Source organism: Silurus meridionalis, chromosome 5 (genome assembly GCF_014805685.1).
Source record: "Silurus meridionalis isolate SWU-2019-XX chromosome 5, ASM1480568v1, whole genome shotgun sequence".
NCBI classification, from domain to species: domain Eukaryota; kingdom Metazoa; phylum Chordata; class Actinopteri; order Siluriformes; family Siluridae; genus Silurus; species Silurus meridionalis.
In genome coordinates, this window is record NC_060888.1 from 4474190 (window position 1) to 4500187 (window position 25998).

Genomic DNA, 25998 nt, shown 5'->3' on the forward strand with positions numbered 1-25998 from the left:
TTTTCCTCTTTTTTTTCACGTCAACTTTTATAATTAACTATCTTCGGAGCTGGGGGCGTTCGGAATTCCAAGTTTCATTTAATCGGAGGAGGTTAACACCAAAATAGATGTTTTATCGCATGAATTAAAAATGCTGAATGTGTGTGAATGGGATGGAGATTTGATTCAATTCATCCAATTATCGTAGACGGAGAAGAGATGAAGTGTTAGCGTTAACCCGTTCTGCTCTGACCTGACTGGTCCTAATAGTGTCACAGGAACCGAAAATGTGTGTGTATGGGGAGTATAGAAGAAACCCTACAAAAACTGGGGACACTTTGCGTGTTTCAAAAAGCCAGACATAAATATAATTTGCCTTTGCATTCTGGAATTTTAGCAGGCGCCCTTATCCAGAGCGACTTACAATGACAAGGGCCTTGTTCAAGGGCCAGGCATAGTGGTGGTGGGATTTGAACTCACAACCTTCTGTTGGTTAAAGCATTCTGAGAAACATATCATTCTTAGATAATTTTTATTCTTTTTTTGGTTTTTAAGGAGCAACTTTTTTTCTAGCAAAAGTCCAACATCTTAACCACTGAGCTATACTTAATCTGTCCTCCTTCTGGCACTTGATACAGGAGCTCATGTTTTATATATAAATATATGATGCCAAAAGTATCTTGCACATTTCTAATTCAATTTCAGAAATGTCTGTTCCTTCACAAAGATATTAACCATCCCATTAACCCTGCAGTGAAACCTCATTCTCATTATTAACACTTCAAAAAATACATACGGACAAGCTGCCACTACTGGGCCCCTAAGCAAGGCCCTTAACCCTCAACTGCTCACCTGTAAGTTACTTTGGAAAAGGGTGTCTGCCAAATTTCATAAATGTAAATGCATCGCAGCTCCACTTTACATGTTCTTCACATGTTTGCATGGTTTCCTTCGGGTTCTCCAGTTTTCTCCTTAAATGTACGTGTACAAACCCAATATTTCCAACATTCATTTTTTTTAACGTAATTATTACTAATTCAGTATTACACAAAAACTTAGTGAGAAAGCACCTTATTAATAAAAAGTATACTGTATGGACAAAAGTTTGTGGACACCTGACATTAAGCTTCATATGTGCTTTTTTGAGCATCCCATTCCACACTAATCTTCATTTCCTGTTACACAAGTCTCCACTCTTCTGAGAAGATGTTCCACTAGATTTTAAATTGTGGTTTTGTGTGACATTCATTCAGACATAAGGATGTTAGTAAGATCAGGTACTGATGTAGGTGAAGTGAGAAGGTCTGGGGTGAAGTCAGCATTCACATTCATCCCAAGGATCTTCAGTAGGGATGAGGTCAGAGCTCTATAGCAGGAGATTCTCCACTCCGACCCATTTACATTCATGGTGTTTGGTAGACAACCTTTTCCAGAGTGACTGGAAATTACTTAAAGAAGATGGCAGTCCAATGCTTAAGGATCAGAGGTCACACGTTTAAATCCCAGCACCACCAAACTACCACTGCCGGGCCCTTGAGCAAGGCCCTTAACCCTGAACTGCTCAGTTGTAAGTTGCTTTGGATTTCATCTTACAAATGCTGTAAATGTTCCTTATTTTTTATTCACCTTGGGGTGTTAAGGATCTTGCTCAACTTGCCGGGACTGGGATTTAAACTCAGAACCTTCCAGGTCCATTCCAGAAACGACTGAGCTGTTACTTCCTATCTCTTTCCAGCACTGTATCTCAACCGTTAAACTGTCTTGCTGGAACATCTTTGGCTCTCCTAGTTCCAAACTACACAACTTTGTTCCTCCAACTTTGATGTACTGTAGAAGTTTGGGCAAGAACCACCTATGGCTGGAAAAGCTCGGTGTCCCAATACTTTTTGTGCATGTTGGGAATCTTTTCATTGCAAAGGAAAGAATCTTGTGTTAAAGAAAGATCCTGAGAAACATATTAGGAATATGAAGGAACATTTTTTTCATCTGATGATACCATGTTGCTTTGTTGTTTGTTTGTTTTGTTTGCTACTTTGCACGAATCCTTGATTAAACTCCACTAAGAGCAGCCCTTCTGCTGGAGGTGGACGCAGACTTTCACTTACTTCGCTGGCCAATAAGCAGCGCGCCTCCTCCACCTTCTCCACCTCCACCATCTCATCCTCCTCATCCTCTTCTCCTCGCGCTCGCGGAGGCGGGGAGGTGGAGAAGGGGGAGGAGGGATGGAGGGAGGAGGGATGAAGGAGGGAGGGAGGAGGGAGGGAGTGGGGGTTAGTTTAGCAGCGCCTGGGAGAGAGCGAGAGCGCGCGGCGTGTCGGAGTGCGTTTCCACGTGCGCTGCTCGGATGCTGGATCGTGGTTGAGTGAACAGCAGTAGCAGCAGCAGCAGCGGCTTTCTAGGCTTTACGCATCAGGCATGTCCAATCCGGCTCACGACCCGTTCTATGCTTCTCCGTTCGGGCCCTTCTACAGGAGACACGCGCCGTACGCCGTGCAGCCCGAGTACCGGATCTATGAGCTGAACAAGCGGCTGCAGGCCCGGACTGAGGTGAGTTTCTCCACGGCATGTGGCGTGTCCTGTCTCCGAGTGTCCGCAAACACACACGCACACACACGCACACAGAGAGAGAGAGAGAGAGAGAGAGAGAGAGAGATCTATATGCGTGTGTCTCGTTTTTGTTATTTTATTTTTATTTGCTTGAAAGTTGTGCGTGTGCGCCACAGCGCGCGCCACAGGAACATCGACATGCGTGCGTGTTGCGTGCGTGCGTGCGCCGGGGCGCGCGTGTATTTGCGTGTATTTGCGTGGGTTTTTTTGCGCCTTATTTGTTTATTTATTTGTTTTACCTCCTTTGCCGTTTCCTTTCTTGCACTTTGTTCTTGTATTTGTTCGGATGTCTATTCCAGCCGCTTTTGCATATTAAAACTCAAACTCTTTCACACACACACACACACACACACACACACACACACACACACACACACACACACTTACTCAGAGACACACACACATTTACACAGAGACACATTTTGATCAACTTCATGTCACATTAGACCCCTTACACACACACACACACACACACACACACACACACAAGACACATTTCGATCAACTTCATGTCACATATTAGATCCCTCACACACACACACACACACACACACACACACACACACACACACACACACACACACAGATTTTGAACCTTGCCTTGTGGAACTCTGATTGCCGGTTAAAACCCACGTGGAGGAGTGTGTGCAAAACGGCAATACAACGCTGTATTAACCCTACACTGTCATTTGGAGTCACACACACTGTCACACACACACACACACACACACACACACACACACACACACACATCCCTGGATCTGTTGCTGTAAAGGATTTATGGACTGAAGTTACTACTGATTTGTGTACTTTCTCTCATCTCATCTCTACACTAAGACCATATACACAGTATTAGGGTTAATCCACTAATCCACAAGTACTGGTGTCTAATCTGATGCGTTTCTCTACATTGATTTGCAGCTGTAGGACCATAAAATATTCAGACGTCCACCCAAAACAACAAGTGTCATAAATATTGAGTTCAGATGGCGCTACGTTGCCTGCTTTAACTATTCACATCAAAAACCTTTCACATGCTTTTTTTCATTCATAACATTACACTTCAGTTGATTATCACTCAAGATGAATGGTCTTTTTCATTGTCAGTTTAACCGATCATGGCAAAACCTTAAAGTTCAGAATGTCACAGGGATGATCATGAAGGTCGAGAGCTGTGCAGAATGAGCTCAGTTGTGAATGTGAATGCACATGACTGAGGATATGGTTTCATAAAATAAAAAAAACCTGTTGATTGTATTGTAAATTATGATTTGAGATATTCAGCACTGTGTATGTGTATTCGAAATTCTTTTCTAAACATTCCTAAGGACCCCATGTAATTATGCCATGAGCCACAAGGGGTCTACGGACCCCAGGATGAGAAACATTCGACTGAGCAATGACACCCAGTCACAAATATTTTTGTCATTTTTTTTGATCCTGTAGGTCCAAGTGATACCTACAGTACAGTATGCGTATAGTCGTGTGCATGGGGTCTGAATGTTTGTTACTGTTAACTGATAAATACTTTATTTACATGTGCACCCCAAAACAAAACAACTATGAAGCTTGAAGGTGTGAAAGGTATGAAGGTCAGAAAGTGAGCAAGAATGAATCAAAGGCACTTCTGAGACTCCTGAGTGTTTGATTGGAAAATCCCCATCTATTCGTCTTCCGTCTTTTACAAAATCACGTAAAATATCATGATCATGGAAAGTGTTTGATGTCAAATACACAACACGTCTGGGCTGACAACATTCGAGGACTCATCAGGTGTTTGAACGATGAACCAAACAATGTTGACTCTACTTCCTGTAGAAAAGCTGTCTGCATGTTTCCCCACAAGGTTTAAAGATTTGAAGAAATCAATTGGAAAAGCTTTCACATAATAATTTATTCTCTATTTGTCTAGAATTATCTTTTTTTTTTTTATTAATTAGGTGGCTAATGATTTATTAAGATCTTTAAAAACCTCAATATTTTAGCCTTTGCAGCCTTCATTTAAATACAACATTTTTATTTGTTCTAAATGTACCTTAAATTAATACTTAAAAAAGTTTTGAATACTCTCATCAACATGGGTATGGACAAATATCGATGCTTTGCAATAGATCGTGAAGACAAAATATTCTTGTACTTTTAAATAATTTAAAGTAATTATAGTGTATTAAATAACGTAAATCATTAGGGAACCGCAAGGAAGTTTTTGCTTTTGCTATGTTTCCACACGGACGGTTTTAATTGCCGGATGTGTTTATCATGGCGGATTTTTGGTGCTTTATTTGAGACTTAGTGCATCAGTAAAACAAATGTTTTGTTATTAAAAATGATTTTCGGTGGAGTTTTTTTTTTTTTTTGGCCCAAAGTAAAGAAAGGACGTCGTGAAGAAATGTGTGTTGCATTAAGGGGGTTAATTAATTAATTAATTAATTAATTAATTAATTAATTAATATAGTTATATTTTTAATGCATTAATCACGCGTTAATAAAATTTGTGCCTTTTAAATGAAACAAGCATTAACTTGTTGATAACGCATACATTATGACAGCCCTTGTATATATAATAAGACATGTATATGTATGTGTTCTCTTTTTTTTTTTAAACATGACCTAACAAAGAATCATAAAGCAAACAAATATTAAAATTAGAGGAAAAAGTAAATACGTTTTTATTCAATAACAAAGCAGCCATTTATTTCTTTGCATGGACCCGAAGGCTTTTCCAGCATCACATGTATCCGAGTAACTTATAATAAACTAATAACATTTTTCAAATGTATTTTTTATTGCAAACCATTCTCCCAGAAATATAGCGTTTTTTTACATAATCTCCACTTCATTCAGTGCAGCAATTCCCACACTTAACCGGTGTCTGGATTGCTCTGTTGCGGTTGCTCATTTTCCGTGACGCAAACAATACGCACGTAGTCGAAGGTAAAATATTGCAGCATGACTCACTTCAGAAAACTAATAATCTACTTCCCTATTTCTGAGAAGTAGACAGTCATAGAGAGAGAGAGAGAGAGAGAGAGAGAGAGAGAGAGACAGGGAGAGACTCAGCATTTAAGTGTGTACCAGGTGAGGTAAAAGGCTATGCTAGCAATGCCGCTCAAGGTAGCTAGCTAATAAAGCAACAGACGGCTGGCTGCTTGTTGAATCTGAGACTAGCAGGAAAAGTGTTGCTGGTTGTTGTGCGTCTCTGCTTTGCATTCGAACAGTGACCTTTTCATTAGGTTACTAAATCAATCTTGCGTTTAGGAAGCTAACAAGAACAAGAGCTATATCCTCTTCCTCCTTTCTCTTTTTCTCTCTCACTCTTTTTCTTTATCAACACACACACACACACACATCTAGAAACAAATGATATCTTTTGTTTTGCATAATCTGACGGTCTTTTATTTCTAGATTTTGCAGAATAACAACATCACTCGCTTGGGATGGAAAGTTAGGAAGGTTAATGTATGAGTACAGGCTTTATATATGTACACACACACCGATTCTCCAATATTGTTTTAGTTTAACAGGATAACATTTACGAATATTTTCCTAAATACACCATTTTATTGATTTTATCGAGACTGTGATCCACATGGATGAATAAAAACTAATAGGGCATAAAAACATTTGAGGTCTTTATCAATTTCACAGCATGCATGTGAATTTATTATTTATCTACCAAATGATTAAACTGTATACGTTCAATCTCTGAAACTGTACCTCCTGTCATTTCCATCTCTACCTCCATGAGAAAGCGAATGTCATGCGCTGCACTCACATATGATAAAACTCTTCCTATGACAAGCTCCACACACGCGTCCTGAAATGCTAAACAGATGCATATGGATGCCGCGCGATAGCTACAGCTCGGCTGTTCGACACAGACGCAAGCACAGGGAACCGTAAGGAGACGGGGGCTGCGTTGCCGAGATGCGATGCCACAACGTCATGCATAATGCATGAGCCGTGGCCTAAGCCCTTGCACGCTTGCACTTCCAGGCAGCACTTAGCCGAACAGGCTAACGTAAACAAACCCGCAGCATGCCGTACTAATCTCCTCCGGCTTACGCTCTTATCGCACAGGCTATCCTTCAGATCCTTCAGATCGTCTCGTTTGGACGTTCTTGCTAAGATGTTACAGTCGAACGCACTGCTGTACAGACACAATTCACTGTTTAAAAACAACAACAACAAAAAACTAACACCTTGTGCAGTTTGGAGTTTTGGGTAGGAAAAACATCTCGATCTTCTTTTGAAAGAAAAGTGTGCGAGTGATTTGTGCATCAGTGCAAACAATGGTGTCAGATACAGGACAAAAAAAATCCAAATCAAATCTGTCCACGCATCACGCGGCTCTCTGGCTGGTGTTTAAAGCGTAATTGTAGTCTATGATGCTAATTGGTGCTGAAATTGATTTAGGACAGAATTTGCGGAACAAAAGGATAACTGAAACACTTAAATTAGAACTTTCCAAGTTTGTAGAATTCAAGAGTTATATTTATTTTAAGTTTGTAATCTGGCGTACCAGTGTAGATTTATTCATTACTAGAGACTCAAAGCACTTTTGTGCGTCGCTCTGGATAAGGGCGTCTGCTAAATGCTGCAAATGTAAATAACTATTAAACGCAGTAAAACACAATGGGAACATGCTGTTCGAAGGAAATAATCAACCCTCGACAACGGCAGTGTGAAGCATTTAAAGTGTTTTAACCTTCTTTTATAACATGAAGTTGGAAACGCTAATGATTTGTCTGTTTATCCGTTTGCAGTTACACTCAGTTTGTTTAACATTTACAGCATTTGGCAGACGCTCTTATCCAAAACGACTTAACATAACAGTTATTTTGGTTCTACAGATGAGCATTTGAGGGTTAAGGGCCTTGCCAAAGGGCCCAGCAATGGCAGCTTGGAAGGGTTGGAATTTGTACCCATTACCTTTTGATCAGAAGTTCAACGCCTTATCCATTGCGCTACCACTATTTCATTTAAAACAGATTTAAACAGTCGTTCTCTTACAAGCTTCTCGTTCTTATCTCTATCGAAGCTCATAAGCGTGTTGCAGCATTTTAAAGTCCAATCTTTTCCACAAATGGCCAGTTTGGGTGCAGGTTTTTTATTCTATCTGCCACACTAGTTTGCACCTGTTTGGATCTTAGTTTTCAATGGACTATTAGGTGCAGCTCTTGTTTCGTTAGAATAAAAACCTGCACCCACACCGCACTTTGTGGAAAAGATGTCTCACAGACTTGCTCATGTTGGGAAATTTGTACAGTGGGCATTCCTGCCAATCAATAATCCAGAGAAAACGTACCAGATTTGTTAATGAATTTATGAAATTCTGTATACGGACATCTGATTTTACAGCCATATGTAGTTCTTACTCAAACTGTAACAACAACATTAGAAGTACACAATTGTATAGAACATGATGTGTCTGTATATGTATATATATATATATATATATATATATATATATATATATATATATATATATATATATATATATATGCCCAAGATCCAGGACTTAGAAGGTCCAGTATTTCTTTAAAATGGACACGAAGTAGCAAGTCTCATCCGGTTTGGAATTTAGACATCATCCTTTCTGCCATCATCTACTAAATATAACCTTATATAAATATACCCTTTTAGTTCCTGTTATGTCTGACTTCTTTTTTCTTCTTCACCTTCATCCCAGTCTATACGTGCACACAACATTCTCAATCCAAAAAAAAAAAAAACATTTGCAAAACCGGGCGAGTGCAACAGTCACTCCGCTTTGCATATGGAAAGTTCTGGTTCATACGCCGGCGATGCAAAGCGCCCGAGCTGACAGCACTGAGAACGTTGCTTTTGAAATGAAAAGCTGACCTTTCACGGCTTATCTCTAGAACTGCATGGGACATGTAAACAGGCGGTGTGTACTGACCGTCATGGCCGCCTGTTTCTTCCTTCTTCTTCTGTGAAGTATGCTTAAGCTGTCTCATGGACAGTTTCTGTATCAGTGTGTTATACCTGGCTGGGCGCGATGCTCGGCTGCAGGCTGACGCTTCTGTGTTTATGCAAATGAGCCGGGCGTTTAACATGCCGAGGAGGAGCCACGCCAACCCCAGCCCATCGGCATTGCGCTCATGAATATTCGCAGGCGGATGGAGATAGAGAATAAGAGGCAGAGCGAGATGAGAGAAAGAAAAACACACACACACACACACATACACACACACACACACACACACACACACAGAGGGTCGATCCATAAGAGCTCAAAAAGACGAAAATAAACGGAAGCGCCGCTTTATGAATCTCTGCCTAATGGCTCTGGAATGGCACGCGCTTATGTAAAAGAGCAGCGAGGGTTCACACTGATGATCCATCCCAATCTGAAGGCAATCGATAACGCATTTTGTTCGGAGAAGGAACTCGCTTGCCGAGTCTCTCGGAGATAAACCAATCAATGCACCTTCTCTATAGTGCCATTAGAACTGCTGTTGCCTCTGAATGGCAAGTCATTAGAGAGATCATGATAATTTATAACACCTGAGTTTTAATTGATTTCTCAGCTGGCAGGTAAAGCAGGAGATTATTTTGCACAGCTTTTGCTGCGTCTCTCATACTGTATCTCCCTTAACTTTTACGTCTCACTGTAGTGGAATTACTGAAGTTTTTATTTTTTATTTTTTATAGAAATGATTTTACTAATGATAAAATGACGAGGCTTTGAATGTACATTCTTCACTCTCATAACTACAGAGCCCAAGTATCAGCTCCACTAGACTATATACTGTATATATAGTTAGTATATTATTATAGTATATTATTTTGTTGTTGTCTTTTTGACTAGGTGTCTTTCACTTTTGTTAAAATATGATGGAAATATGATATCGGCGCATGGTGGCGATAAGAAATCTATTTTGCACAGTTTCAAGCAAGATCATTTGTGGGTCACGCACACAACCAAACACAAAAACGTGCATATTACTATTACACATATTATATCATTGAATTATTAACTGAATTAGTACATGTATAATGATGTAATGCAAGTCAACTCACCATAATTCAGAATTAGTGCAAGCTTCATTTCGAAAAAAAAAAAACTGCGACTCACTTAAATAAAACACCAGGAAAAAAAATGATTAAAATGTTTTTTTTTTTCTTTGTGTGTCCTGGTACAAAATGATCCACGGGCCTGTCTCAGTTTGTGGCCTGTTGGTTAGGGACCCCTGACGTAGGTTTAAAAAAAAATTTCTGTGGTGTAAATTCAAAATAATTTTTTTTTTTTTGTATGATGTTGATGTTATTCATAATAACAATAAAAATAAATTGTTCATCATCATCATCATCATTTCACCTCTCTAATTCTAATTTTAAATAGGAAAGCTTGCAATTCATGTTCAAAGACAAGTATGTTCCCCCAAAAAAACCCACCTCCAAATACCATTTAATTAAAAAGATACAAAGAAAGAAATTAGAAAAAAAAGTTTTTTTAGAGACAAGAACTAACACTTATTGCTAGAATCATAATGTATTTACTCCAGATGTGTGTGTGTGTGTGTGTGTGTGTGTGTGTGTGTGTGTGTGTGTGTGTGTGTGTGTGTTTAAAGTCTCAGACTTTGAGAAATTGCGACACGCTCTTGATTTTATAATCGCTGTTATGTCACCTGGCAACGCGCTGACCTGCTATCGCACAATCACTGACACACATTATATCAAACCCAGGAGTTCGAAACAAGCCTGAAAGACATCGGTATGATTAATAAGGCTGTGCTGGATGGTATTATTACCTGTGGTGACAAGCACATTGTCGTGTTATTATTACATGCGCGGGCGCGACGTGTTATAAAGCGTTACGGCGCATCGATTCCAGAAGGAAAACGACGACACAATAGTTTGGTTTCGTCAATAGTTCCTTTAATTATCACACAAAGAGGGGTTACGAGGCCGCTGTCTGCTATGTGATAGATTACACCGCAAGTACAGCGGGAGCAAAAAATAATAATTTTTTTTTAAACAATAAGGTGGTGGAGAAGCTGGCAGGATGCTCGGACAATAGTCCCACCTTTTTCCTGCGACTTTCCCGCAGTTCCTTCCAGGCCGCAGTGCCGGTCTGATAACAGATAAAGGGGGGCTCGCCCATTTTTACCAACGTCCTGTTTTCCAGTAGCATTTTTTTTTTTTTATGTCCTATTTGCTTAAATTTTTAAGTCTTCAGTTTTCCATAAGCCTGCGACGAGAAAGTCGGATTGATTTGAATGTGACGGAGAAGAAAAGGAACCTTGTCGAATATTTTGATTGACGTTGAATAAATAGTTTTTTTTAAATATCTAATCATATTAATTACTGTTATTTAAATAGCTAGTATTTAAACTCATAACAAACTTGCATAATAAATTGGGAATTAGCCGAAATTGTGATTTCGATCTTAGCAATTAGCGTTCGGTGAAAGGAAGCAATTAACATGTTATTCAGCGGGACGCTTGCAGTGCGATAGTGAGACATTTACATGTTTCGGCGTACAGCGCCGCGTACGGAAAAAACGAGTGCGTGCAGGAACGGAGAGAATTCCCGCTGTTTGTTTTTTCTGCCCTGATTTCATGCATTCCTGTAGAAGTGTTATGATTACATGATTCATTGCACGATTCTTTCTTTTGGTACTGATTGAAAAAATCTATTGGTTTTTTTAAGAATTGAAGAAATGTAGAGATAGCTCAGTGGTTAAGATGTTGGACTTTTGATCAGATGGTTGTAAATTCAAATCCTGCCAGAACTAACCCACAACTGCTTAGTTCTATGAAGAAGATAAGTGTAAGTGGCTCTGGATAAGGGTAAATAATAATAAACACAATATTAGGCAGGTGGTCATAATGTTATGTCTGATCAGTGGCCATAAAGTTATGCCTGGTTGGTGTATTAAAAAGTATAAATTGTGGCTCGTGAATTTATTTAAATCATTTACAGTTGTCAAATCTTTGGGGTTAATAAAAATTAAAAAATGTATAAAGCTGAAAACCCATTGGCCCCCATTTATGTTATGTTACACATTTGCAGACTTACTAAAGTACTTCTGCTGCCTAAGCAGTCATAGGAAAGGGGAGGTTTATCTGTAGGCAAAAGTACTTGAGTGGTTTATAGTTTAATTCATGATGTGTAAGTTTGGGACACACCATAAGCATACTCTCAAATTCGACCCAAATTGAACTTGATGCTGGTGCTGGAGCTCTGGTTGTATTAGGCCCAAATTTTGTCCAAATGTTCTTTAGACTATTCCCAATAAATGTGCCGAATTTCACACGTTTTTGCCAGAAGGTTTTATGGCCTGCCAGATACAGCTTGGCCAGAAGAAGAAGAAAAGGTAGAAAAACTAAAGGCGCCATAATAAAAGACTGTAGATTGTGCTTCAATATTAAAATTCACCCATCAGTGCTTTTTCATCCTGGCCTCATGGCCTGTCATGTGATACGTCTAAGATTTCATATTTTCTCATAATTTTGAGTCTCAGACATAGCATCTTGCCTTGAAAATGTAACAAGACAACACTGCTGAAATAATTTTGTCCTTGTTGTGATCCTCCCACTCCTCACTTCAGTCTCACACCACAGAAAGACAACTTTGTCCCTGTTTCTCTTCTTTTGCTTTTCAGACAACATGCTGGCTGAGTGTTATGCTTTGAATAAGCGGGTCAAAGTTCAGACCTAGTATATATATATATATATATATATATATATATATATATATATATATATATATATATATATATATATATATATATAATTAATTATACTGTATGTAGGTACCAGTAGGACATTATATAAATGGCTGTAAGGCCTGACCTTTACAGTTTAGAGTATTGTGTTACACAAGCAGTACAGATATCTAAATGTTGTGCAGGTTGACATTTCCTGGGCAGCTGCAGTGTCAGTAGTCTGAAACAATGCATTTCATTCTGTAGTGATGAAGGCAAAAAGGGAAAATGCTGACAGCAGACATTTGTAGGGTCGACCCAAACATTTACTGAACTAGACGCTTCAAAACGTACTTGTTAGGAGCCGCTAACAGGCAGACAAGTGACATGTTTGATGTGAATGTGTTTAAAAAAGCTTTACTGCGTTTTTTTTTTTTTTTCGGTCATGGCTTTACTGTATTTTCCCTTAATTTTATTATGTGGTCAGGCTTCGGTGTGAAAATGTGTTGATTGAAATGCTTTTATTCGACAAGGTGTGATTCAGCCTCATACACTTCTCTCAATCCGACTTGTCTGAAAACTCATAAGGCAGCATATGGAGCTGGCGCTTGTAGCTTTTTTGTCTTACGACTCGAAATCCAATTAAGTTCCTCGCTCATTAGAATTATACAAGTCTCCCCGGTTCAGCTGCCATCTTCAGTTTCAGGCTCAGAGGTCTACAAAGACTCTGGAGAGATTTTAGGAGTTCTTTAGAGTGGCCTTGTTTACAGCTATCTCTCAGATCTACTAATTAGTGAAAAAAATAAACAAAAAAAAAAGGAATCATATTTAAGATCTGGTTTATCGATTATTCCAGGTGTAGTTATTCTGACTGTCGCTCGTGAGTGTAAGAAATGTGTCTGTTATGTTTGCGCTATAAAAAAAAAAACAGTCGTTGTTGTTATTTACAGAGGATCCAGGGCGCCGTTGTATCTCTAAGCCGGCGGATTTCCCATAAATCCCGGCTGCTTGGCCCCAGTAGTGCGGTGACTGGGTTGAGAGGCGCCATTGGCGCGCTGATGAATCCCTTTAGACGGCCCAATCAATACGGCTTTATCTTCAGGCGAGCGTCACAGACGCCCGGGTTAGTTCACCTGGGGTCCTAAAGGAGTGATCAGTGTGCTGTACATCAGAGCCCACTATCAGACAGCAGCAATCAGGAGAGAAGGCCTGATCCACTCATCTCCTGTGGCACACGAAGACGTGTGATCTATCGCCTGTGAGCACTCACGCTGTTGAATATGTCATCTTTATCAGTGCCGATCTGTGTTTCAGGAGCCATAACCACTGTAGCGCTTTTTTTCTCCCACTAGTCAGTCGGGACATGAAGGCTACAGATAGTGTTTGTTATTACAGTACAGACAGAAAACACACTTTCAAACCCAAAGGCTTCGTAATGGAATTGTTCTGTGCATTACATTATTTTACTGTTGCATCTGTTTGGATCCTGGTACTAGTCTAATATGCCTAAAATGTTTAATATGGTTTTGTTCTTTTATACTAACTGTACTATCAAAAGGTTTTGAAGCCTAGTTTTGTAACACGCCAACAGATGGCAGCACAAGGCTGCACGCACAGTCACAGGAAGCACCAACATTCAGAAATTAGTGTGCCAAACTACATCGTCCTGTGTACATCGGGAGCTGCGCAACTGGTACTATTCTGACCACACGCGTTACCACATCTGCTGTTCTGACCACGTGCACACCCTGTCACCGAGCTCTCCTCACATGCGAGTTTCTTACTAGAAACAACATGATCTCACTTCCACAACCACCCTACTCTCCAGATTTGGCTCCTGCGGACTTCGCCCTCTTTTCAAAGATGAAGATCCAGCTCAAAGGTCTTCATTTTGGAACCACTGCAGAGATCAAGCATAAATCGCAGGAGGTGCTTGACACACTTTGAAAGGAAGGGACACATTCCATAAGTGGCAGGAACGCTGGGAGCACTATATTGCTGTGCAAAGGGAGTATTTTAGAGGTGATAGTGTGTAAAGATAAATGAAGAAACTACTTATAAACAGAGCTAGTCTTGACTCAACTTTTTGATACCACCTTTAAAGTTCTAAAGACCTTCCATTTTTCTCTCTGGCTCGAATCAAGTTCATTTTAGAATCTGTACAGTGGGTTCTTTAGATAGTTGAAGCTGCGGTCATACTTTCAGCAAGGTGCAGCAAAAAATTTACCGGAGATATTTTGAATGACAGCTAAAGTGGAACATGAGCGGGGGCGGGTATTGCAGACTAATTGTAGGCGTGTCCTGCAATACAATTTACTTGCTATGCAAATATGGCTCGGATTTCATTGATGAATGGGAGTGAAGAATGTAGAACGCATATGATTAATTTCCTATTTAATGGAATGCTAGTAAACATATGCTAGCAGTGATGAAGGTAGGAACCACTAAAGTATTGGTGGTTTAAAAGAACAATGACTGACAACTTGCATGGATAAATTGATGTGTGTGTAAACAGAGTATAAGAGAACAAGATTTCCAAAGCGGTTCTGCTTTCAGAAATAGTTCAAATGGACATTCCGTCTGTTGTAGGTTTCTATTTAGAAAACAAATAACAACATTTGACTTTTCTGTTTACACCTCTACAGCTTTCTACAGCACTATCAATAGTTTATGCCTCCTATTAAAAATGTGGAACTGCTATAGAAAGCTAGAACTTTTTATCTTCCACAGAACCCTTGGAGAGTTTTTTTCTATTATTGTAAAAATATTCTCATAGAGGTCGTTATTTTGACTGAGTGTTTAGACCTGAAAATCTCTTTTGGTTGGGTTATTGAATGGTTCCTTTGGGCATAACACAAATGTCAAATGTCATGCTTTTAAGATCTCAGACGTCTGAACTCCGGAGCCTTTTTGACCCTCCACTGAGCCCTTTTTGTTAAACAACGAATTGCCTCAAGTCATAGGTTACGGTTCATATATACTGGATACTAGTGGCTGAATATAAATATATTGTATATACGGTGTAACGTACACATATTCGTAACAAATCTTTCTGTTCAGGGCTTTTATTTAAACCTTTTTTTAACGTGTGGAACATAGTTACAATCTGAGTTTCCTGAGGAACGTATTAAGAGGCGGACAGCATATTGTTTATTCTCCGAATTGCACTTTGAGCACTTTTTTTTTTTTTTTAAACACACAACAATGCTAGAGGTATAAAAAAAAGAAACTGAATTTAGTGACACTGTGGCTACTCACTCCGTACTGGAAATAAGATTTGTTTTGCGTGTGCATGAAAAGCCTAGCATTGTTATTGCTAAAGATTATTTAGCATTTTATGTCCAGCTTCAAGAAATTCTCGTAAAAGGAGAAAATCTATTACACATATTGAGGGAGTGAAAAAAAAACCCGAGGTACATAACAAACCATGAATTTTGTGTATCGTTAAACCACAACACAAATGCAAATATATATATAGCGCTATTCTTTTTGACCATTTTTTTTAAAAGCATAAATAAATCGATAAAAAAGGCAAAATTAAAACATGCAACACAACACCATTCTTTGTCGAAAAAAGAATCCACCGAAAAATTATTTTTAAACACTAAGCATTTTAAACTGAAGCGCCAAGTCTCAAATCAAGCACCAAATCCACCATGATGCACACATCCGGCAATTAAAACCGTGTGGGAACATAGCAAAAGTACTGTGTGGTGTTCTGGTGATTTACACTTTAAAACACTATAATTACTAAAAAACATTTACAAGAATATTTTGTCTTCATGCTCTATATTGAGTTTGATTTCACTAATAATAAACATACATTTGCATAAAGCATCCATATTCAACGTATGCCTATGTTGATTAAAGTATTAAAAACTAGAACAGATCAAAATTAGCAATTAATGCATGGTCTTTTCGAAAACAGGCCTTTGTAGTGCAAAAAAATTTTTTAAAAAAGATTAAATAAAACCAGACATTTTTTTTCTGTTCTGTCTCCAGGAAGATGTGACTCTCAGGACACGCCTCGGTCTCTGTAGTGCTGTGATATGTCATATTCACTTAGCAGCAGTGGTACTGAGAGAATTCGCTCGAGTTTACAACAGTTTAGCGAGGAGAAATCAATCTACATATTACATTTTTGTTCACTTTCTATAAATTAAAAGAATAGCCCATCTACTAAAAATGATATATAAATAAATGTATTTTTAATATATGCAAATTTATTTAAAAACTATGCATCACGATACAAATGACAACTTTTTTTAATCGATGCATCGCATCGTTAACTTTTATGCCGATGCACTGATGCGTATTAGTGAATCTTATCATCCCTAAATCTGCACATGTGGCCATGGTGGTTGTTGAGTTTCTTCTACTATATGTCTGCTTAATGTCTCCAAAAAACCCAAACATCTCACCAGGCTTAAACGACAACAACCAACAACCCGTAGCACACCATTCGGACAGCTTCTGGCTGTTCGTATTAATACGGATCATCACATCAGCTCACGGAGCAATGAAGATAAAGAGCCGGCTAAAAATGGGCTATTTATATGGACGTTGTTAAAGAACATTAAGAAGATTAGCAATTTGTGCAATGAGCCGAACTGGTTAATAAACATTGTATTTTCAATTCCGATTGGTCGGAAAGTTTTTATAAATTTCCAATGTAGATATTTATAATATTCACAAGAGAGTGCTCAGGATAGAAAGCTTTACACGTTGCTCTTTCTCGGGAACATGACCATCTGCACACTTATTGTCTTTTTATCTTAAAGAAAAAGAAAAAACAGAGGTGAGGGCATGACCATTTATAGATGCTATAAGGTTACTTGTTAAAGGCAATCAATTGTTACCCCATTGCGTTACATCCTTTAGTTAATTGACTGAAAGATCATGAACGAAATCTTGCTGCTAGATACTTAATATTAATGAACAGTTAAATCTAAATGTTTTTTAGTAATTACAGCATTTTGAAAAATGTCAACACGCACATATTTGCATATATTGCTCATCCCGAGTCATAAACATTACAGCAAACAATATGACGTTCTAGATGTTCCAGTGGCACGCCGTGAATTTTACACCTACGGTAGGCCATCAGCGGTGTCCTGCCTGAATCAGTCCACCTCTTAATACTATCATTATAATGCCACAACTATTAAACCAACAATACTACAGAGAAATGAAGTATAACAGAGCACTGCATTACAGACAAAAATCTCATACAGCGAAAATTTTATTAAAGCAAGAAACCCAATGAACACAATTCAACAAATCTCCTTTCACTGTAGCCACAGCTTACACCAACTGCATATATCAGCTCTAGCAGAAGCATCAATATTAACCTCATAAACTGACCCCACTGTTTTGGCTGATCATTCCTCACAATGTCCAATTTTTCCCATTTAATCCCAAAACATTGACCATTCCTACTTTTTTCTGATACCTGCTGTAATTTTTGTTGTTGTTATGCTTTTAATACTTTAAAACTCTTATTAACTTCATAGAATCCACAATTTATTCTCTCCTACACCTTTCTGAATTAAAAGGCTTTAAACATGAATGAATATTACGGAAGAGGTTTAATGAGGTATGTGTGTGTGTGTGTTTGATATTTATTATAAAGTCACAAAGCAGTGTTTTTGCAGTGTGTTTAAGCAGAGGCACTTTCACCCGCTCGCTCGTGCGGAGCTGTATTGATATTGTTCCCAGAGGCTGCTGAGCCATTAAATAGTGTTAATTGGTGCGAACGCCTGATCAGATTGGGCATTGATTGTGACAGTGTCGATTATCTCTCCGATAAATGGAATCCTTTAATTCCCGGCTTTTAGCCGGGTGCTGGCCGTGCCGTCCGAAGCCATTAAAATCCTGTAGCAATTAAGGTATAGCAGAGTAATTAGTGGCAAGATGGAGGAATGTAATTAATGTTAGTGGTATTTTATTTGAACTTGTTCTCTCTATCTGTGCAGTGTAACATTAAGGGCCATACACTTTTATGGCTACAGTGTTTTCACGATGTTACAGTACCACCAGGTCCACAGCCTGAACCCTGCAACGCAACATGATTTCATTACAGACAAATTTGAAGAAAAAAAAATTACTGTCATGAATATTATTCAGAGTTTGGTGTTGTGTAAAAGAGCCCACTTTTCACATTAGAAATGTTTCATTGATGGGACCAACATGCATGGATGCGTATTTGTGTGTGTGTGTGTGTGTGTGTGTGTGTGTGTGTGTTGACCCCAGTATTGAAAACATCTCTATTCTGAGGGGATCAATGAGCTCTCAGAGTGTATTCTTTCCACCTGCTGACACCATCGCCGGGCTGAAGTGGCACAGCTCAAGTGCTCACGTCAATGGAGCTCCAAAGAGATATTGAGCTGTCAGGCCACATCAAAAGCACCGCAATTCACACGACGCTGTTAGGTATATGGGTAGACGAGGGATTTTTTTTTTACAGGTTTAAGCATACAAAGAAAAGCTGAGAGGTTTTGCTCAGGGGTTTTGGGGTGTTTTTGTCATGTAACCCTAAAATCTTTTCAAGAACTCAAGAGTGTGAGTGGGATTTTCATATGAAGGAACTGTGACCTATAGTTTAATCTTGTGAACTTTTTCATTATTGGTGTTTCCTATGAGGTGAAGTCTTATAAATTGATGAGAGTGAGAGTCTGATGAGGCTTGTTTGAGGGACCGTTTTTATGTATAACCTGTCAGAGGTCATTTAAACAGCAAAGACAATAGTGCTTTTGTTCAAGTATTTCGTTTATAACAAACCTTCACACTTCAGGCTTAAAAAATTATAAATGTATTGGGAAGAATGTTATTATTTCAGTATTTTCTTTATGAAAAATGTATAGGTTTGTACGAAATACAGTATGACTATCAACAATCATTTGTTTGTCATGTACTGATATGTAACTCAAGGGTCTCATAGTCATCATGGAGGTCAATATACAGTATGCATTTTCTCTAGCATTAAACTTTAGATATCGTTCATACACATCCTGGTGCATTAGAGAGACTGAACAATAATGAGTGGGATGAAACTCTTGTAGTGATAGCTAGCTCAGAGACAAACCGAGACAAAACAGTATTTGTTTGAGTATTTTGTCTATAACAAGCCTTCATACCTCAGGCTTAAGAAAATATAAATGTATTGGATTCAAAACATCATGAAAATTTTAGTTTGGTCTACTTACTGACCTTAGGATGGCTTGTAAAGATCATATGATCCAGGCATGACAGAAACCTTTCTAGATTTTAGCAATATGATCAGATTTTAAGATACTTGGGTTTGGAAATGCAATCAATTCAGTGTTTTGTGATAAATGTCCGCAGCAAACGTTTCAAACCTTTTTACACTTTATCCTCTGTCATCTGTACAAAGTATGTTTTCTGTATTAATTATGATGATGATGATGATGATGATGATGAAACTGAGAAATCAGGAATCTGTGATTATTTCAATTCATTTTAATTCAATACAATTAACAGTGGAGATCATCCCAAAGCAGCTTTATAGAGATACAGAGGTTATAAAGTCTTAATGTATATGTTCAGTGCCTATAAGTTTGTTTCTGAGTGGCAACAGTGGCAAGGAAAAACTCTGAGATGACATGAGGAGGAAACCTTGAGAGGAACCAGACACAAAAGGAATCCAATCCTCATCGCAGAATGACCATTCATTACATTTTCATCATGTTGAAATGTACTGTACAGTGTTGGATGCTTAAATACAAAACTGTTCAAGCTAACCGTGGTCCTGAGCCATTATAGCAGATTGTTGATATTAATTACAGTACAAATCCAGTTATATCTCCAATTATTTCTCCACCAAGATCAATTGAGACGATGTTAAGGTTTGTGATTTTACCGCAGGTGATGAGACTGATGTGGATGTTTCTGATAGTCAAAGTAAAAATTTTATTTGGTCAAAAATGTTTATTTGATAGGAAGATGTGGTTTTAAGTGCACAGGTTGCTAGGCATCTGTAAGTGAAATTTGGGAAGAAATCTTGACACAAAACTGTCTCGTTTTTATTTCTGAGGTCACCACACAAGTGGTTCAACATAGACTCGAGTTCAAAAAAGTAAACTATATATAATTAAAAAAAGCTCTATTTGAAACTGAGACTGGGGCACTTACATTTAGGGTTTTCCTTAAATGGGCAAATTGAAGATTGTGCTATTAAGAAAGTCAATTCATGTTTCAAGTAAGTGATGAAGACATCCATGCTGAGACATGAAAAGTCTTGAAAATGTATACTCCTGTTCGGCCGATATCGGGTTTCCCACTAAGCAAACGCACTCGTAGCTCCATGCCAAACACAGAACAGCATCATCATTAATAATCAAACTATAACCATATTATAAATGTATTAACCTCGGCTAATGGGGCAGACTGGAAGTCAAGCCTGATCGGAGGAAGTTCGGAAAGAGCTGAGCTTGCAAACTCAGTGCAATCCGGTGGGATCAAGATACAGATTCGAAAGCTTTTTTTTTCAGACTGTTTGACGTATGAGGAATTTTGGGGAAGAAGGTGCGCTGCATGACTGGCTGCGAGATGTTTCCTTTCAGAGTTTGGAAAGGACTGACTCTCAGAAATCATTCAGCAGAGAGACTGAGAGAGTGCGAGTTGAATAGAATCTGTGCCAGTTCTTGATAGACCAAGAAAATGAAAGAGAGAGAGAGAGTGTTATAGAGAACTAAACAGAGAGATTTGTTATGACATCAGATCTGATATGCCAGTCCAAATGATGTCAGACAGTATGATCATATTATATCGATACTGTGATAGACTAAGCTATATCGTAAATATTGTGATTTATTTTTAGAATAAAAAAATATAAGCTGATGGCTTACAACATTTTTTGTAATAAAATATATTAGCAGTTAAAAAATAATTTGCCTGTTTTATGTGTATTTATTAAATGTTTTTAAGAATCATTATTATGATAAAATGAAGATCATTGTTAGTCCTTTAATTATACACATAGAACCATATGTAGCAGAGGTCGACCTATTTATAGGTTTTGATAAATAATCCGCATTGATAGTTGATTGCTGGAACTATTGGCTCTCTGCAAAAATACATACCGATAGTTTTTCCGGGTTGCATGATACAGTTCGAGAGTGGCCTCTAGAGGCAAATCACTGATACCAAGTGCTGTTTATTTGAAGTGCCTTTTTATTCATATTGGATGTAACTGTTTTTATTTATTTGAAGTGTTACTTTTTGTTTTAGTTTAAAATCATGTCTTATTTTTTTTCCAATTTATTAAAATAATTAATATATTTATATTTATTTCATTCAACACATTTTCATTCGTTTTATTTTTGTAATAAAGTTACTATAAAATAAAGTTTTATTTTATATGGAGAGTTTGTTAGGTTTTTTTTATCAGTTTATCAGTTATTTGCAAGTGCGATCCAACCTAGCTATCAGTATCGATAATATCCACTATCCACAACCTCTAATATGTTCACACACTTCAAGTCATATATCAGTATGACACACTTTCACACAATATTCACACACGCAGAATAAAGGAATTAGCAGATAACACACACAGCTGCTTGTCTTCTGAGTTGGCATTAGACAGATGTGCATGTGTGTGACCTTTTTGTGTATATGTGAGTGGATACTATACGTGCATGTGTGCTGTAAGTAAAATGTGCTAAAGGTGACCTTCATTTCTCAGCAGACTCCATAAAAAAAGCTGTGTTCTTCCTCAGCAACATTTTACAACCTTATTCTGGATCAGGCCATGTTCTGGTTCTTGATCAGTCATGTTCTTCAAAGCTGGTTCTGGTGTGTGTGTATATATATGGTTTTATATCATGGTGGGTACTATATGTCCCCACACAGACAGGATTGGTTTGTTAGAGTAAAGATATTAAGACAAATGTGTGTCTGTGTTAGTAGTTGAAATGCAGCTTTATTATGGTGAAACATTTGAGATTTTAATATTTTGTCTTGTTTATAATCTCTTTCTTGACCACGTTTGAACCTCCTGTAAGTCTTGTGTTTTTCTCTATGTCATGAGGTGTCATAGTTCTCCACTAATTGTTCACAATTTATTTACACCTTGTTTTTCTTCGACTGTCATGATTTCCCTACCGTCCATATCTTCTTCATCACTGTTCTCCTGGATGTATTCATGTTCAGCCATGTTCTCCAAGCCTTATTCTTCTTTCATTGGGTTTTCTATTTTTCTTGATTCTTGATTAGTTATGACCATCAGACTTTTCATCTATCAAGTTCTTCTTCTTCTTCTGTCATGTTCTCCAGAGATGTATCTTTCTTTGACATGTTCTCCAGGTTTTGTTCTTCTTCTGCCATGTCCTCTTCTTCTAACACTTGCTCATTCATGATCTCGAGGCCTTGTATTTCTTCTATGTTCTGAAGTTCTTATAATTTCTCAGTCATGTTTCCAGGCTTTCTCATGATCTCTAGTTCTTGTTTCGCTATGAACACAAACAGGGTTTTCCAGAATTTCTTCTCAAGGACTTATACTACTTTAGCCTTGTAGTTCAGACCTAGTTCTTGTTTAATCTGTTCTAGTTTTAATTTCTAACCGTTGCTTTTGCTGTCCAGAGTTTATTCTTGATCAACTATGTCCTTCTGACCAGACCAAATCCTTGTCTTTCATGTATTAAACAGTTTTGTTCTTGGTAGGATTTTAAAAGGTTTACCATGTTTAACTGTGTTTTTTAGACCTTGTTGGTTTTGATATCTTTCCTAAGAACATTTTTTTCTTTTAGCCAGATTGTCTGATCTGTTTTAGCTCCAGTTCAGTGATCTTTTTCAAACCTTGGATTTTTTATCAATGTTCTCATGTCCTGATTTTCGTTCATTCATGTTGTTTGTAGACCTGCTTCCCAGCCATCTTCTATTTAGGTCATGTTCTCCAAAAGTAATTTTGCCATTGTTCACTCTTGAGCATTTATTCTTGCTTAGTCATGTTCTTCAGATTGTCTCCTTTTGCTGTCATGTTCTTCAGTCCATGTTCTTGTTCAGCATTCTCTATGTAGCGTTTTCCCCTTTTTTTTTTGTCATGTTCTTCAGGTCTGGTTGCTCTTCGGTTATGTTCTTGAGAATTGATTCTCCATTTTAATCAGCAGCAGATGAGCCACTCGTCTTGTTTCCTGGAGCTCGGGGTCACAGAGATCTCAGCTTTACATAGATCAGCTTCATCGGGGCGTGATGATGCACGAAGTCAGCAGCACTAATAGTTGACATCTGGCAGTGCTTGTGAGCCTGCAAGAGCCGTCAAAACAATGTCAGATGGAATCAGATGCCTGTCAGTCAGAACAGGTTAGGGAACTGATGTGAACATGGGCCAGATGATTACAGCTGGAGTGAGGGAACGGGATCTAAATGAAACCTAATCTTGTGCACTAGAATATGTCAGTAGTTAGTGTGTTGATTCCAGACAGACCTTCCTGATAGATCAGTTTGTATTTGAAGGGTCGATATAGTCTATAATTTTGGTTTGTATTTTGTCTATTCATGCACACAGACAGTGCTGTTAGACTTTGACCTCGTATAACTGATACAGAAGAAAATGACGATAATTTTTCAATTGTGAATGAAAAAAAGCATACGCTTGTTTTTTCCCTCGGAAATCCATAACCATATTCACACCAACCACGTGAAATTTTTTCCACATTTTTTCTACAACGTTTACAAATGTGTTTTAAAATCCATATCACAGATGTATCTTATATGTCTTATATCTCACTGATGTGGGTAGTTCTCTTCATCCACCACTGGGACTAATTAGTTCATTCATAAAAGCTTTATCAAAGCATTTGAAATCCTCTTGACTGAGGCCTGACTGCTCTTTTTCTTTTTTTTTCATTTGCTTTCTTTTCTGTAAGCGTTTGTTGTTGAAGAGTAGGTCATGCCGGGGTAATTAGCTTTCGTTAATTAACTGCGTTTTCCCTCTCAGGAGAGCGACAATCTGTGGTGGGACGCGTTCGCTACCGAGTTCTTTGAGGAGGACGCTACGCTGACCCTTTCCTTCTGCCTCGAGGATGGACCAAAGAGATACAGTAAGGGAAAAACGGTTCAGATTATAAAAACACTAATCACCTGCTGCACAATTCCTTGATTACGAGACAATTTAATAGACCTCGTGTTTTATGTACTGTGAAACCAAGTATGAAGGCAGGACCATGATGCAACACTGAAGGCGGCTTTGTGCAGATGATTAAGAATGGAGATGCGTTTCGATGACCACATTGAACTTGAAGATATTCTAAGTCGAGATATGTCCTAGCTTACCCAGGAGTTTTAAAGAATGGTGATGGGGGAGTATACTGTAATTTGTTTTATTTTTAACAAATTCGGCTAAAACTGGGCTTTGAAACCCCATAAACACAGAAAAAATACACGTTTTTTTTACAGATTCACAAGGCGGGAGATGCGTACATACTGGCAGCGTCCCAACATATCGCTCCACTTATTCGCTGCGACATTTGAGTTCCGTGTGCAAATTGAAAAATTGTGACGTATCGCTATCGTCGTCGTAAAATCGTAAAAAATGTAAAAAAAAAAACCTGTACTGCATTATGCAAATCGTGCAGCAATTACCAGCACGAAGATGTGCATCACAACACAATAAGTACAAACAGGACAGTTAACTAGTGCACACTAAAATGTGTTAAAACTAAAGCGTGTATATATTTATTTAATTGTATTTAAATATCTTATTCAAATTGACACTGTTATCAGCAGTACTCTTGTAACTACATGAAAGGGATCTAGTTTTACTGATAAAATATTTGTAGAAATCATGTCATTACAGGATAAGCATTTTATTTTTTTTTTTTGTAAACCCTTGTAACAATTTATGAAGAAAGACATATAAATGGAAAAGTCTGGTGTCCAATACTTGTGTCCATAAAGTGTATTTTGGGTTCTTGGTTATGGACGTGAGTGTTTGGACCACCATGTATATTCCTAATGGTCCGAGTAGCTCCCGATCCACATGTCAGGCTTCGGTGTTGATAAGCCGGATGAGTAAACTATGAATAAATGCATTGTTTGTCCCAAAGCTCTGTGGCACCTCAGTGGATCTTTTTGTGGTTTTATCCCAAATGCAGGGCTTATTTTCTGTTTCTCTGTCTCTGTCTCTGTCTCTCTCTCTCTCGCTCTCTCTCTCTCTCTCTCTCTCTCTCTCTCTCTCTCTCTCTCTCTCTCTCTCTGATGATTTGAGCAGTGCTGTCTGTCCTCGCCGAGTCCTGGGCCTTTGCTTATTCGTGCAGAACGGTTTGCTTGTTGAAAGGAGAAAGCGACTCAAACCCTGATTGGTTTGCCGCCTCCAGCCCCTTCCCTTCCCCCCCCTCCATTCTTTGTGCTGCTGCTTTATTCAGCAATACACTCCATGTTTATTACGCAAGTTTAAAGTGCAGTTAAGCAACTGTTTTCTTTCTTCAGCTTTGCTTTAAGAGACAGATGTTTAGGATGAACTGGGTATTGGCAATCTACTGTGGTTTGCTTCAAATACGTGGATGCACATCTATAGTTTACTGTGTCGGCTATGAAGGTCGATTTTCTTTTTAGATGTTTCTGAAAAATGGGTATATGTTTATTACCAAAATGTTAAAAAAAAACACTCATTATTGAGTGGTTAATTCTCCAATCTCCGAAAGCTACGGTAGATATAGTTGGGTTTAAAAAATTGTCCATGCTCCTTTAATATTATTCTCTTTCACCTGTCAATC

At 38.3% G+C, this 25998-nt stretch overlaps 1 protein-coding gene across 4 annotated transcripts in view; it reads left to right on the forward strand.

Annotated features, from left to right (window-relative positions):
- Positions 1-2255: 2255 nt before the first annotated feature.
- The window catches only part of ldb2a (LIM domain binding 2a), an 81262-nt gene continuing 57519 nt past the window's right edge, over positions 2256-25998 (forward strand). For all 4 annotated transcript variants that reach the window (XM_046849273.1, XM_046849275.1, XM_046849274.1 and 1 more), the window contains exons 1-2: positions 2256-2526; positions 24222-24324. In XM_046849273.1, coding sequence (XP_046705229.1) covers positions 2395-2526; positions 24222-24324 — 235 coding nt within the window. In that variant the 5' untranslated portion in view covers positions 2256-2394. The remainder of the gene's footprint in view (positions 2527-24221; positions 24325-25998) is intronic.